The sequence below is a fragment of the Lethenteron reissneri genome, chromosome 26 (assembly GCF_015708825.2).
Source record: "Lethenteron reissneri isolate LAM-NWPU_2019-01 chromosome 26, ASM1570882v1, whole genome shotgun sequence".
Classification (NCBI taxonomy): domain Eukaryota; kingdom Metazoa; phylum Chordata; class Hyperoartia; order Petromyzontiformes; family Petromyzontidae; genus Lethenteron; species Lethenteron reissneri.
In genome coordinates, this window is record NC_083804.1 from 23,192,782 (window position 1) to 23,209,696 (window position 16,915).

A 16,915-nucleotide genomic window follows, 5' to 3' on the forward strand; every position below is an offset into this window, starting at 1 on the left:
TCAACTAAGCGGACATTTTCCCAATTTTTCTTACAAGAAACCCAGGGTGCGATCCTGTCTCAATGTGAAATATCAACACTGGGTGCAGCTTCATAGCAACTCACGGCAGGTCAATTAAAATGCAAAGCAGGCGCAATGCGCATGGGGAATGATATTTACGCAGACTTTAGCAGTGCTGCGACCCAAACAAGGACACCTTGGCTGTGCCTCTTAACAACTGTTAAAAAGCCTCCCTGCTGTTAATCACCAACTTGGCTTCAAGTGCGCAAAACCATGCCTGCTGATAGAGACGTACAGAGGTGGAGATGTTCTACAAACAACAGATGGGCTCATGGGGCTCAAATAGATGGAACCCTGTGAAAGGCTCGCTCCCCGTGGCTGTTTCGCAGCTCGTGAGCAGACGCGCATCTGTAATCGGGTTCGTTTTTTTTGCAAATGTCACAATTTGCAATACGTGAACGAAATTGTACTGCTCCGTTCCACACCGATGCCATGATTCGTGTTTTATTTGTTTCAACTTCCAGTGAACCCCCAGACCGCGGCCCCACACCCAACCCGTTGGCATTGACCACAAGGGCGTTTGCGTGTCGAGGTTTTGTATCTTTTTAATAGCAGCAGGCAGGGCTGGCTGGAAGGGCCTCCAAGTGACTGGAGCTTGAATCGAGTGCCCCCAGACAAGAACTGAATGCACCAGCCTGGCACACACATGGCATACAAACAGGCAAAATGGCAAAAGGGGGCAGGTATCAGGATCAGTATATTTATTTATAATGGAGGATATTTTATATGTTCAGGTATAATATTCCTGGGAACAGTGTATGACACTTCTGGAATGCTGTTCGCCCTGAAGCCAATCTAAATTAAGCTATCCAACGAGATACGGTGACATTACATTATAATTCCCTCGATGTGGACAGATTTAGAGTAAAATACATGTTTTACATGTTAAGCTAATCTTCTTAAGACCACTGGCCCTGAAAAAAACCCACAGTATAATAAGTTATATAATCTAGTAAAAAAAATATTGTAGATTTGAAAAAAAAAAAGGAATTCCATTCTCAGAAAAATTAGCGAGCCAACAGTGTTCATCTCTGTTGGTGCCAAATGGTAAAAATATCACTTCCTTGGCAGAAATGAATCCTTGCAGTGCAAAACCACGGTTGAACTCCCACTACTCCCCCAACCTTACACCGATGTTATAACCTCAACCCAAGCAGGAAGCATGCCCCGGAGTAAAATGGAGAAACGAAATCGGAGCTCGATAAATTGTCGCACCGCAACACTGCGGTGAGAGATGACGATGGCTTAGGGAGCCCTACATGCAGCAACGGATAGATAACGGCTGCTGCTGATTATGGTAATCTATGCCCAAGGCAGAAATAATTGGCCACTAAGGGTTTACCATCATTGCAACGTCCTTTCATTTATTTAACAAAAACACCGAATTGATTCTTAAGACTATTTTTCAGCACAATGCTGCTATTTTTGGGATTGTTGGTGGGGGGGGGGGTAGCACTCGGGACAAACAGCCGAATTCTGCTGCGCTGGATGAAGGAGGCGCTGCCACGCGGAAGAGGTTGCTGGCCAGATCGATGTGACGTCTCTCAAGGCCGGCCACCAGCGCACAAGCAGCGTTTGATATACACACGTGGGGGCGCTCACACACACGCGTGTGTGTGGGTGGGTGGAGGGAGACGCAGCAACAGCAGCAGCGTAGAGGGGAGGATTACTACTATAACGAGCCAAGAATGTCTGTCCGTCCCGCGCGTGACGTCACTCCACATTAGGCCCACCCCACTCATTAATATTCATGATGGGTGGATTTTAACACAAACGCAGAGGAAGGTCGAGCAAAATTAAATAATTTATTGGGCAAAGTCGCTTCAAATTTGACGTTTCTTTACAGAAAGTGACGGTAAAAAATTAATCTACGCAGCACAGTGATACATTCGTGCGTGACGTCACTGAAAAAGAGCCCCCCTTCATTAATATTCATGCCCGTGTGGAAATTTACACTCACGCACAACAAGGTCGCGCACGCCACATGCCGCACCCCCCCCTCATTAATAATCATGAGCGGGTGACGTCACTCCACATGGGGCACCCCCCCTCCTCATTAATAATCATGAGCGGGTGACGTCACTCCACATGCCGCACCCCTCCCCTCATTAATAATCATGAGCGGGTGACGTCACTCCACATGGGGCAACCCCCCCCCTCATTAATAACCATGAGCGGGTGACGTCACTCCACATGAAGCACCCCCCCCCTCATTAATAATCATGAGCGGGTGACGTCACTCCACATGAAGCGCCCCTCCCCTCATTAATAATCATGAGCGGGTGACGTCACTCCACATGCCGCACCCCTCCCCTCATTAATAATCATGAGCGGGTGACGTCACTCCACATGCCGCACCCCTCCCCTCATTAATAATCATGAGCGGGTGACGTCACTCCACATGGGGCAACCCCCCCCTCCTCATTAATAATCATGAGCTGAACAATTTTTCTAATTAATATTTCAGATTTACTGCAATATACACCCGTCATTGGACGGCCAAAAAAAGCTAGTTACTAATATAATAAACCAAGAATGTGTCCCGCGCGTGACGTCACTCCACATGAGCCCCCCCTCATTAATAATCATGAGCGGGTGACGTCACTCCACATGAAGCACCCCCCCCCCTCATTAATAATCATGAGCGGATGACGTGACGCACCCCCTCATTAATAATCATGAGCGGGTGACGTCACTCCACATGGAGCTCCTCCCCCCATAATCAATAATCATGAGCTGATGACGTCACTCATATGGACTCCCAACCCCCCTCATTAATAATCATGAGCGGGTCATTATTTTCGCTTGAATGTGTCAGATTAACTGCAATATACAGGCGTCCTTGGACGGGATCTCGGCTCGTGTATGATGTTGTTGATGCACCCGCCTCGTGGAGTATGCTGCGTGTGTAGCGTGCACAGGAGGATCGGAGGAGCCATGCTGACTGTGCGTTCCCACAGTTCCTCCGCTGGAGTATCGACCGCTTTACCCAGGCCGGCTTGAACGGGGGTGCATCTTATTCGTGATCGATTTTAGACAGAAAGGTCACTCGATTTTCTCACACTGCAACCAACAATTCCAGCGGTACGTTCAGTGTAATCCACCGCTACACCACGCGAACCGCAATCTCCATCTGCCTCTCTCTCTCTCTGCCCAGCCGAGCCACGCGTACATCCCAGGTAGATTTACACACGCAACCATGAGCCACCCAGTCACGCACCGAGACGTACCCACAACCTCGTCCATTCATTCACAAAGACACATTCACAATAATTCCACACCACATTCATTCACAAAGACATACCCACAACCACCCACACCACATCCATTCATTGACAAAGTCACAATCATTCCACACCACATTCATTCGCAAAGACATAGCCACAACCACCCACACCACACCATATCCATTCATTCACAAAGACACATTCACATTCATTCCACTCCACATTAATTCATTCACAAAGACATACCCACAATCATCCATAAATTCACACATACAGATATGCCCATACCACCAACACCCATTCATTCATATATACATACCCACAACCACTCACACACATATATGGATACCCACATCCACACCCACCCATTCACAAATATAATCCCAGCAACCTACTCATATACCAAGCCAAATGCGGTATTCCTGTTTTATCTTATAGACTATTGTGGAAAGTGCGGTTAATGAACACTTACTGAGAGGCTGGGATAGTGTACCTGGAGGTGGTGTGGTTAGCCCAACGCCTGAGTTAAAAAAAAATTCCCCAGTGCTGGTTTAAGGCTGAGTCAACCTTGGGGAGGCTGCGGAACAATTCAGATACCACTTGCCATTGATGTGGCAAGTGGGATCAAACTAAGGGTGCCCATGTCCGTAGCATGTGCCGACCAAAACGCCACCGCTCCCCACAAGACCACGGCATGACCAAGGCAAAGGCATATCCACACCCAGCCACCCAGCCACCCACTCATACACCAAAGCATATCAACACTTAGCCACCCACCCAGCCACCCACCCAGCCACCCACCTATACACCAAGGCATATACACACCCACCCCCACCTTCATTCCTGCCGAATCCACGTCCAGCCAGCCCCTTAATATCTCAGGCACTCAGTCATACACGCACTTGGCCACACCTATCCACCGACACTTGCACCCAACCAGACCCACAAAATACCACCTCTAACCTACAGGTGACACCAGTGGCTTTGGCCACGATGGCATATTGATCCGACCCAGAAACAAATGTATTAACCCAGACACTCACACACCAAGGCATATCTCCACTCACCACGTCCACACAACCAGTCACCCAAACTCCTAAAATCATGGGTTTGCAACCAGGGGCTGCTGCTGCTGAGCACGGCTCTTTAGGTGCCCTCTTGCGGGCAGTCGTTTAAAAAACAAACTTTAAATCTTTAAACACAATTTAATGCAAAGGATAAGCAATGTATAAAATATGACAGGCATTTTTGGTCAATATGGAATGTCTTGGTGACACCATGTACAGCAGTCCAACTGTATTGTGTTTGTGTACAACACGTGCGATGCGGCTCTCAAACTGTTTTGACCAAAGACAAAAACAAATGGCTGCCGAGTCCTGTCCTAAGGGGCAGTCCATAAATGACGTCACGCGATTTTGGAGGATTTTTGACCCCCCCTCCCTTCGTCACACGACGTCACAAAAAGTCAAATATGACGTCACAAAACTCTGCCCCCCCCCCCCCCAAATTAAACATGCTTCAAATCGCTTTAAACTATTGTGATTGTAGTGCGTATTTAATGTGCCGCTGCACTCTAATGTTGTAAGAGAAAACATTTAGTAAAAAGTATATTTAATTAAGTAGAACGTGTTGTCTATTTTTATTTAAAGTTGCGCATTTTGATGTGACGTCACATTTCTCACCCCCCCCCCCCCCTCGTCACACATCGTCACAAATGTCTGACCCCCCCCCCCCTAGGTGCGTGACGTCATTTATGGACGGCCCCTAAAGCCATCAATCACTAAGACAGCCAGCGTCCCATCGCCATCCACCCACTCTTACAGAGACAAAGATCACCCCCCCCCCCCCGTCTGAGTGTGTGCCAGTACCTCGCCCGGCCGCCTTTGTATCCCTCGTGGCGATGTATGCACACTGGACCAGGTACTCATTTGAGGCCGAGTCGATCTAGGGCAGGCCCACGACCGGCTCAGATAACCGTCACTGCTGTTGGCCGAGTTGAATGTGCGTAGGAAAACAGTCCCCGAGTTACGACGGTTCGACTTACGATTTATTCGATCTTACGATGGCGATATCGACGAAATTAATGTTAAAAGTGTTTATAGCAGATAGGATTGTTTCCTGAAAAAACTTTCTACTAAATTGCAGTTCATATAGGTAGGCTAAGAATTTACCTTGGTTTTTTTTACTTTACATTTTACTGTGCAATACAGTATTGTAATTAATATTACACACAGTATATAGTTTATACAGTACGGTATTGTAAATTGCTCTGTTTTTGCTAAATTATCACAATTCTTTAAGACTCCTGGGTAGGCCATCTTCGACTTACGACATTTTTGACTTACGATGGGGTCGTCGGAACGCATCTCCATCGTAAGTCGAGGACGACCACTCACACCCACCCGCCTTCACACACCAACTCGAACCACCCCCCACAGCTTCCCACGTGCTTACACCCACGCCCCCGACTCAGCTGTACACACACAATGCCTAAAATAAGACGCAAAGTCCCCCCATATAGCCTCGTTAAAGATTGTTTGGGGCAAGTGGGGTTAGCTAGCACCTACCACACACTCCCACACACACACACAACCCCCTACCAGCTCATGCACACAGACTCATACTCAGCCACTCACCCCTACACACACACAAAGACCCCCCGTTTAGCCTTAAAAGGCTGTAGGGGCAAGTGCTGTTAGCGAGCACCTATTAGGGCCGGCACGGCACACGAGGGGGTGGGTGGCCAGCACCACGCCCGACAGCCTTTGTCTTCCTAGTGGCGATGTTTACTACACACCACACCAGGTACTCATTTTAGGCTGAGTCGACCTAGGGGAGGCCCAGGACCGGTTCAGATAATCGTCACTGGTGTTGGCCGTGAGCGGGAATCGAACCCGGGTCGCCGGGTTTGTAGCGCAGTGCGCGAACCTCTACACTACCGCTTCCCCACACACAGACATACAGAGACACACAGAGACACAGACACCCTACACACACGCACACAGACACACACACACGCAGACACACACCCACATACCTACCTACCAACACCCGCACACCCAGCCCCTGACCACCCTCATGCACCCACACATACAACTCCATCAACACACACCCACCACACACACACACCACAACAACACCCACCATCACACCCCCACCACCACACACACACACACCACCACCACACACCACCATACACACACAACACCCACCACACACACGCAACCACACACCACCCACCACCACCCACCACCACCCACCACCAAACAACACCACAACCCACCACACACACACAACCGACACCCACCACCACACACACCACACACCACCACACACACCACAACACCCACACCACAACACCCACACCCACCACACACCACCACACACACACAACCGACACCCACCACCACCCACCACCACACACACACAACACCCACCACACACACACACCACAACACTCACAACCACACACACCATCACACACAACCGACTCCCACCACCACACACCCACCACCCACCACAACACCCACCACCACCACAACACCCACCACCACCACACACACACAACTACCCACCACCCCAACACCACCCCCACACCACCCCTACACCACACACAACCACCCACTACCACACATACAACACCTACCACCACACACACACCCACCACCACACACCACACACACACACAACCACCCACCACTACACACCACACACACCACCACACACACACAACCACCCACCACCACACACACAGCACCCACCACCACACACCACCACACACATCACACACACAACCGACACCCACCACCACCACACACACAACACCCACCACACACACACACCCACCACCACACACACCACAACACACACACAACCAACCACCACACACTCCACACACACACAACCACCCACCACACACACACCCCACCACCACCCACCACCACACACACACAACCCACACCCACCACCACTCACCACCACAAATAACACCCACCAAACACACACACAACACCCACCACCACCACACACACAACACACACACACCCACCACCACACACACCACAACACACACACAACCACCCACCACACACACACACCACCACCACCCACCACCACACACACACACCCACCACCCAACACGACACACCCACCAACACACACCACCCACCACCACCACACACACAACAACACCACCACCCACACACCACCACACAACGCCCACCACACACCCACCACACACACACCCACACCAACCCAAAACACACACCACCCACCACACACACACAACACCCACCACCACACACACACCCACCCACCACACACACCCACCACACACCACCACACCCACAACAACACCCACCACTACACACACACACACCCACCACATACACACAACACCCACCACCACCACCCACACACCCACCACACGCACACACAACACCCACCACCCATACACACACAACACCCACCCATACACACAACAACACCCACCACACACACCACAACACCCACCACACACACACACAACAACACCCACCACACACACACAACACCCACCACACACACACGACACCCACCACCCACCCACCACACACACACAACCGACACCCACCACCACATACACACACCACAACACCCACCACACACACAACACCCACCACACACCACACACGACACCCACCACCCACCCACCACACACACACGACACCCACCACCCACCCAACACACACACACAACCGACACCCACCACCACACACACACACCACAACACACACCACACACACACACACCACAACACACACCACACACACACACGACACCCACCACCCACCCACCACACACACACAACCGACACCCACCACACACACACAACCGACACCACCACACACACACGACACCACCACCCACCACACACAACCGACACCCACCACCACACACACACACCCACGACACCCACCACACACACACACGACACCACCACCCACCACACAACCGACACCCACCACCACACACACACACCCACGACACCCACCACCACACACACACACACCCACGACACCCACCACACACACACACGACACCCACCACCACACACACACACCACGACACCCACCACCACACACGACACCCACCACCCACCACCACACACACACAACCGACACCCACCACCACCACACACCCCCCACGACACCCACCACCACACACACACGACACCCACCACCCACCACCACACACACAACCGACACCCACCCACCACACACACACAACGACACCCACCCACACCACACACACCCGACACCCACCACCACATACATACACCACAACACCCACCACACACACACAACCGACACCCACCACACACACACACACGACACCCACCACCCACCACACAACCGACACCCACCACCACACACACACACACACCCACGACACCCACCACACACACACACGACACCCACCACCCACCCACCACACACACACAACCGACACCCACCACCACCACACACACCCCCACGACACCCACCACACACACAACCGACACCCACCACCACCACACACACCCCCACGACACCCACCACCACACACACACGACACCCACCACCCACCCACCACACACACACAACCGACACCCACCACCACACACACACAACCGACACCCACCACCACCACACACACCCCCCACGACACCCACCACCACACACACACGACACCCACCACCCACCCACCACACACACACAACCGACACCCACCACCACACACACACAACCGACACCCACCACACACACACAACCGACACCCACCACACACACACACGACACCCACCACCCACCACACAACCGACACCCACCACCACACACACACACCCACGACACCCACCACACACACACACGACACCCACCACCCACCACACAACCGACACCCACCACCACACACACACACCCACGACACCCACCACACACACACACGACACCCACCACCCACCACCACAACCGACACCCACCACCACACACACACACCCACGACACCCACCACCACACACACACACACCCACGACACCCACCACACACACACACGACACCCACCACCACACACACACACACCCACGACACCCACCACACACACACACGACACCCACCACCCACCACCACACACACACAACCGACACCCACCACCACCACACACACCCCCACGACACCCACCACCACACACACACGACACCCACCACCCACCCACCACACACACACAACCGACACCCACCACCACACACACACAACCGACACCCACCACCACCACACACACCCCCACGACACCCACCACCCACCCACCACACACACACAACCGACACCACCACCACACACACACACCGACACCCACCACACACACACAACCGACACCCACCACACACACACACGACACCACCACCACCACACAACCGACACCCACCACCACACACACACACCCACGACACCCACCACACACACACACGACACCCACCACCCACCACACAACCGACACCCACCACCACACACACACACCCACGACACCCACCACACACACACACGACACCCACCACCCACCACACAACCGACACCCACCACCACACACACACACCCACGACACCCACCACCACACACACACACACCCACGACACCCACCACACACACACACGACACCCACCACCACACACACACACACCCACGACACCCACCACACACACACACGACACCCACCACCCACCACCACACACACACAACCGACACCCACCACCACCACACACACCCCCACGACACCCACCACCACACACACACGACACCCACCACCCACCCACCACACACACACAACCGACACCCACCACCACCACACACACCCCCACGACACCCACCACCACCACACACACCCCCACGACACCCACCAAACTCGCCCTCCCACTCTCTCTCTCTCTGGCCCCCATCCCCCGCCACCAGCGACCCTCAACAACAGCGAACCCTCCACCACCATCACCACCACCACCCCGAGCCGGGCCAGCGGATTCCTCTCCTCCTCCTCCTCCTGGTGTGTAAAGCGCACGGACCAACACCGCCAGCTGCCTATGCTCTCTATGATTGTGCTGCTGCTGCTGTTGTTGTGGTTGTTGTTGTTGTTGTGTTTACCGCCTGCTGCTTGTAGCTGTAGCCGCAATTGCTCAATGCCGCCTCGCTCCAGCCGCGTTGCTGGCACGGGGGGCGGTGGCGGCGGTGGCCGCCTTCCTCGAGAGCCACACGCGGTTCACTGGCGCCTGGACTGTGCCCCCCCTCCCTCCCGTGTCGGTGTTGTTGTTGTCTGTGTGTTGTTGTGTTGTTGTCTGTGTGTTGTTGTGTCTGTGTTGTTGTGTTGGTGTTGTGTCTGTGCTGTTGTCTGTGTGTTGTTGTCTGTGTGTTGTTGTGTCTGGGTGTTGTTGTCTGGGTGTTGTTGTCTGTGTGTTGTTGTGTTGTTGTCTGTGTGTTGTTGTGTCTGTGTTGTTGTGTTGGTGTTATGTCTGTGTGTTGTCTGTGTGTTGTTGTCTGTGTGTTGTTGTGTCTGTGTTGTTGTGTTGGTGTTGTGTCTGTGTTGTCTGTGTGTTGTTGTCTGTGTTGGTGTTGTTGTCTGTGTTGGTGTTGTTGTCTGTGTTGGTGTTGTTGTCTGTGTTGGTGTTGTTGTCTGTGTTTGTGTTGTTGTCTGTGTGTTGTGTTGTTGTCTGTGTGTTGTCTGTGTTGGTGTTGTGTCTGTGTGTTGTGTCTGTGTGTTGTTGACTGTGTTGTTGTTGTCTGTGTTGTGTCTGTGTGTTGTTGACTGTGTGTTGTTGTCTGTGTGTTGTGTCTGTGTGGTGTCTGTGTGTTGTGTCTGTGTGTTGTCTGTGTTGTTGTGACTGTGTGTTGTACCCCCTTGTTGTCTGTGTGTTGTCTGTGTGTTGTTTCCCCGTGCTGTAACTGTGTGTTGTTGTTGTCTGTGTGTTGTTGTCTGTGTGTTGTGTCTGTGTGTTGTCTGTGTGTTGTGTCTGTGTGTTGTTGTCTGTGTGTTGGTGTCTGTGTGTTGTTGTCTGTGTGTTGTATCTGTATGTTGTTTACTGTTGTTGACTGTGTTGTTCCCCCCTTGTTGTTGTCTGTGTGTTGTTGTCTGTGTGTTGCTGACTGTGTGTTGTCTGTGTGCTGTTGACTGTGTGTTGGTGTCTGTGCTGATGTTGTCTGTGTGTTGTTGTGTGTGTTGTTGACTGTGTGTTGTTCCCCCGTCATGTTGTTGTCTGTGTGTGTGGTTCTGAGTGTGTATTATGTGATACGGTCTTCGCTAAATTCACTTTCTCCAACAATCCGTTAAGACTTCACTGGGGGATCTTTGTGAGTGTGAGTGACTGTCATGTTTTGCCTGTGTGGGGAGCGGTAGTGTAGCAACACGACCTCATGAGTACCTGGTGAGGTGTGTGCACATCGCCACCGGGAAGACAAAGGCGGCCTTCATAGGTGCTCGCTAACAGCACTTGCCCCAACAGTCTGTTTGAGTGCACTGTGTGTGGTTTTAGTGTGCGCTGTGTGTGGTTTTAGTGTGTACTGTGTGTGGTTTTAGTGTGTACTGTGTGTGGTTTTAGTGTGTACTGTGTGTGGTTTTAGTGTGTGCTGTGTGTGCTCTTAGTGTGTGCTGTGTGTGGTTTTAGTGTGTGCTGTGTGTGGTTTTAGTGTGTACTTTGTGTGGTTTTGGTGTGTGCTGTGTGTGGTTTTAGTGTGTGCTGTGTGTGGTTTTAGTGTGTGCTGTGTGTGGTTTTGGTGTGTGCTGTGTGTGGTTTTGGTGTGTGCTGTGTGTGGTTTTGGTGTGTGCTGTGTGTGGTTTTGGTGTGTGCTGTGTGTGGTTTTAGTGTGTACTGTGTGTGGTTTTAGTGTGTGCTGTGTGTGGTTTTGGTGTGTGCTGTGTGTGGTTTTAGTGTGTGCTGTGTGTGCTCTTAGTGTGTGCTGTGTGTGGTTTTAGTGTGTGCTTTGTGTGGTTTTAGTGTGTGCTGTGTGTGGTTTTAGTGTGTACTGTGTGTGACTTTAGTGTGTGCTGTGTGTGGTTTTAGTGTGTGCTGTGTGCTCTTAGTGTGTGCTGTGTGGTTTTAGTGTGTGCTGTGTGTGGTTTTAGTGTGTGCTGTGTGTGGTTTTAGTGTGTGCTGTGTATGGTTTTAGTGTGTGCTGTGTGTGGTTTTAGTGTGTGCTGCGTGTGGTTTTAGTGTGTGCTGCGTGTGGTTTTAGTGTGTGCTCTGCACAAGTTTGCATGCATTCACATTTTGCTGTGTCTGCAGTTTGCAGTGTGTGTGTTTTTCAGTATTATGGTTCTGTGTAAGAGTTTATATGTTGTCTGTGTATAGTGAATGTGTGTTGTGCCAATATGCACACTTAATTTGTGCGCTTTTTAAACATTATTTTTGACTGTGTACACTATTGTGTTACAACGATACATTGTGTGTGTTTGTGCAGTGTATTTGTGTACGCAAGTGCTATCTTTGTGTGTGCATGTAAGTGCGAGCTGTTCTCAGCATTTGTGTGTGTGGGGAGCGGTGGTGTAGTGGTTAGCGCACTGTGTGTGTGTGTGGGGAGCGGTGGTGTAGTGGTTAGCGCACTGTGTGAGTGTGTGGGGGGGAGCGGTGGTGTAGTGGTTAGCGCACTGTGTGAGTGTGTGGGGGGGGGGAGCGGTGGTATAGTGGTTAGCGCACTGTGTGTGTGTAGGGAACGGTGGTGTAGTGGTTAGCGCATTGTGTGAGTGTGTGTGGGGAGCGGTGGTGTAGTGGTTAGCGCACTGTCTGAGTGTGTGTGGGGGGAGCGGTGGTACAGTGGTTAGCGCTACGCTGCGCTACGACCCTGGCCACCCAGGTTCAATTCCCGCTCACGGCCAACACCAAGTGACAATGATCTGAACCGGTCCTGGGACTCCCCTAGGTCGACTAAGCCTCAAATGAGTACCTGGTGCAATGGTGTGTAAACATCGCCACTGGGGAGACAAAGGCGGCCGGGCGCAGTCTTGGCCACCCACCCCCTCGTGTGCCCGTGCCGGCCTTCGTAGGTGCTCGCTAACAGCACTTGCCCCTATAGTCTGTTAAGGCTATAGGGGGGGGGGTTCTTTGTGTTTGTGCTCCTCAATTATTCCACCAGAATGATTTTGACTTCACTAACTTCACGGCCGACTGAAGTCGCAGCTCACGGGGTTGTTCTTGGCGTTTGGTGCAGGCTGTTTCGCACGTTGCTGCACAGGTAGAAAGCTGGATAACGTGAGAGAGAAAATCTTTCCAGCTGAGAAACTCAATTCCTCTCCAGTGTGTGTGTTTTAGAGAGAGCAAGACGATCAGTGAAGACTCAAGTTGTGTGGAAACTTACAGCGACGGACACAGCACGTCGGATTGTTGAATTCCCAGCGCACATGTGCTGCCTATCTTGCTCCAGGCTGTGTGTACGAGGGTTGACAGATTGCTTTAATAAATGGCTCACAATCATCCAGCATAACCACGCTTGACACAGTGTGCGTTTGAATGCAGTACAGAACCAGAGTACGGTAACACATTGCAATCCGTGTAATGCACAGCCCTTTGCCAATCCATTGATGGATTGAAGGTCTCTCCCGAAAGCCATGCGAGTTGTGGGGGCTCTTTGACCATACTTCACCACGCTGGTCAGTGCGAGCGGATTGGTGACGTTGGCGAGGGGGCAGAACTGGTTCGGATAATACCACTGATGTTAGCTGTGGCTGGGAATCGAACTTGGAATGGGGGCACCGCGGTGGCGAGATGTTAACTACCTCGCCGGCTATACAGGAGGTCGTGGGTTCGATCACTTCCCTGACGCCTGTTGAATATTTGGAGTTTGTCTCTGCGACCACGTGGTCGCGTGAATATTTTTTTCTGGGTCCTCCAGTTTATCCCTCCATTTAGAAACATGCGCTTAGAGTATCAGGCTGCGAAACATTTCCACGTGATAAGCCACTTCATTGAGCTGTCGTTTGTGATACCCGGTCGCTTCTGAAAAAAATAGCTTTACCCGGTAAAATAAAAAAAATCGTGTAGTAGTTTCATATTTGAAAATATCTTGACAATCTGTGAGGCTTTCCTATGTTAAAGGAGGAAGGGCATTATTGTGAAAGTATCACGTAACAGAACAACACACAAGGAGTAAAAACTAAAAAATTTGCACATACGAAGCATATCCTTTACTACCTCGGCTGCTCTGATTTTCCACGTGATAAGCTACTTAGTTGAGCTATCATTGTGGCCAGGTCACTTCTGAAAAAATATATATAGCTCAGTAGGCCTTATCTGGTCAAATATAAAAAAAAATCGTTCAATAGTTATGTTGGTGGGTTTGTAACGCGCTGTGGCTAACCGCTGTGCCACCGCTCCGCCAACAACTTGGCACTGTCACTTATCTCGTAAGTCTTGATACAGGCGCAGGTGAGATAAGTTAAGAGAGCCTGCTGAGACAAAGATCTTTTGCATAAGACGCGTGGGGACAGGGCAAAGACGTGAATGAGAACCAGAGCAGCAATCCGGTGTCAGAAAAAAAACTGCGCGAAAATAAACGGCGACATTTATAAAATGTGTGAAAATGCAGTTGATGGTTACGACAATATATCGGCTCTCATGCGTGCATCAAATTAAAAACTATGACGATGAAATACAGTTGTCATGCAAATAAAGCAACACTAATGATTAAGTGGTTTTATGGAACATGTTCCATGCTACATACATGAAGTGCCACTTACACAAGACCACGAGCAGTGGATGTTAATGTTGGTATCTAGTCGTGTGTACCCGAATGTGTACGATGGAATGAATGTTCAATGTGTGTACGATTATGTAAGTTGATAATGAAAAGCCTTCTTTTAAAAAAAATCATACCCGTTCTCCCCTTATGACCCTTAGCTGTAATTGCCAGTAATGCATTACAGTGCCTGCGTTAATTACAGCGGCTTAGTCCATATAACATAGTCCCGAGGCATTAATTGAATGTGATGGCTGGACCCTACAGAATACTTTAACAAGTCACTTTTATTCTGGATGAGATCAGCATGCACAGATTGTTTGGTAATTACCTGTCGTAAATCCTCACTTATCCGTCCGTAGCTTTGCATCAGCGCTCATGAAATGTGGACAGTGCTATTAAGAGTCGGTCACCGTGGATTTATTTTGCATTGTACATCATACACGAGTGTAACATTACATAGTTAACGACTTTTCTTGTGAGATGAGAAGCACAGAACAAACGACTGCAATCCGTTGGTTGGACTAGCAAATTCTATTTAGGAAAAATATATATGATTTCTTTCCTGGGTTTTCATAGGATGGAGCAGTGCTGCAGTAGTTAGCGCACTGCACTATGAACCTGATGGTTCTAAGTTTGAATCCCGGCCATGGCTAGTGTCAGGAACGAGTGATATCTGTACTGGCCCTAGTCCCCAGAGTGGAGAATAACGCCGAAACAGCCACCATGGCCAGCACGGTGTGGAGGCTTCCAGCGAGCACTGCATTGACAAACGGCTGTAAATGATTTAAAAACCATGTTTTTATTAACAGTTTGGCTGGAGTGTTGAAGCCACTGTGCTGTGCACACGAACTGTATATTTTGTTATATACATGCAGTGCCAATGGCCACATTGCTCAGAATATGCCCGTCTCATTGGATCTCAGAAGCTAAGCTGTTTTCAACGTGGAAAGTGCTTGGAAGATAAACCACCGTACACAAAGTGTCGCCATCGGCTGTGGGGGGGGGGGGGGGCTACCAGGTAGTGGGCAGTGCAGGAGAAAATCAATTACTTCTCGGCTTCCCACCTTGACCAACCTGCACTGACCAGTGTGGTGAAGTATGATGGAAATAACCCCCATGTGGCACGGGGAGGCCCTCATCCGGCGGTGGATTGACGTAAGGCATAGGACTGATATTCATGTCATGTGCACATGGCACACTGTAGCCATCGGTCAAACCTACACATGATGTCATAGGCATTAATATCGCTTGGAACGTGTGTTTTTGCGCGCGTGCGATTCCAGGACGGACTAAAGAGCATCATGGACGACACAGGGCCCATGCTGAATAAGGACTCGATCGACATGAAAGTCTTCCTTATCGGCGATCAGCTACGGTAATTCTGAACAATTGTAGCTGCAATTACATAATTGTTTATTTTGATGGCAGGGCACCTGAAGTGAACCAGTGGGATGATCTCACTAACGTTCCCATTGCGGAGCCAGCTAAGTGGAAGAGAGTGAGAGGTACGGGTCCATTTACAGGGTCTATAATTAGCGCCCTCCGGACAAACCTCAATTCACAGCACGGCGATACAGTACGGAATGGTGCTGTGAAGCAGCTGCTACACACATGGGTCGTAAAAGTGGTATGAAATTGGAAAGCTTTTCTCAAAGTTTATATCGCAAATTTTTGCATTCGCTTGGTCATGGCAAGTATGGACGACACTCACAAAGCCAGCTGCCATTGTGTTGTTGTTGTTGGTTGTGTTAGGGTTTGTCTGAGTGTAGTTTAGTGATTTCATTTTTTTATTGGGAGCAGTGGCAAAGTGGTTTGCGCATTTCACTGTGAGCCCAGTGATCCGAGTTCAATTCCCAGCCATAGCGAACACCACACGGACCACCGCAGTGATGTATG

The 16,915-nt window shown here is 50.7% G+C and overlaps 1 protein-coding gene across 3 annotated transcripts in view; it reads left to right on the forward strand.

Annotated features, from left to right (window-relative positions):
* The first annotated feature begins 2,986 nt into the window (after window positions 1-2,986).
* The window catches only part of DEPTOR (DEP domain containing MTOR interacting protein), a 38,527-nt gene continuing 24,598 nt past the window's right edge, over window positions 2,987-16,915 (forward strand). The window contains exons 1-3 of one of the 3 annotated variants that reach the window (XM_061560618.1): window positions 2,987-3,239; window positions 10,253-10,340; window positions 16,303-16,394. In XM_061560618.1, the coding sequence (XP_061416602.1) occupies window positions 16,321-16,394 (74 nt within the window). In that variant the 5' untranslated portion in view covers window positions 2,987-3,239; window positions 10,253-10,340; window positions 16,303-16,320. Of the gene's footprint in view, window positions 3,240-5,855; window positions 6,194-10,252; window positions 10,341-16,302; window positions 16,395-16,915 lie in introns of those variants that run through there. The other 2 variants (XM_061560616.1, XM_061560617.1) reach the window with 2 other exon arrangements.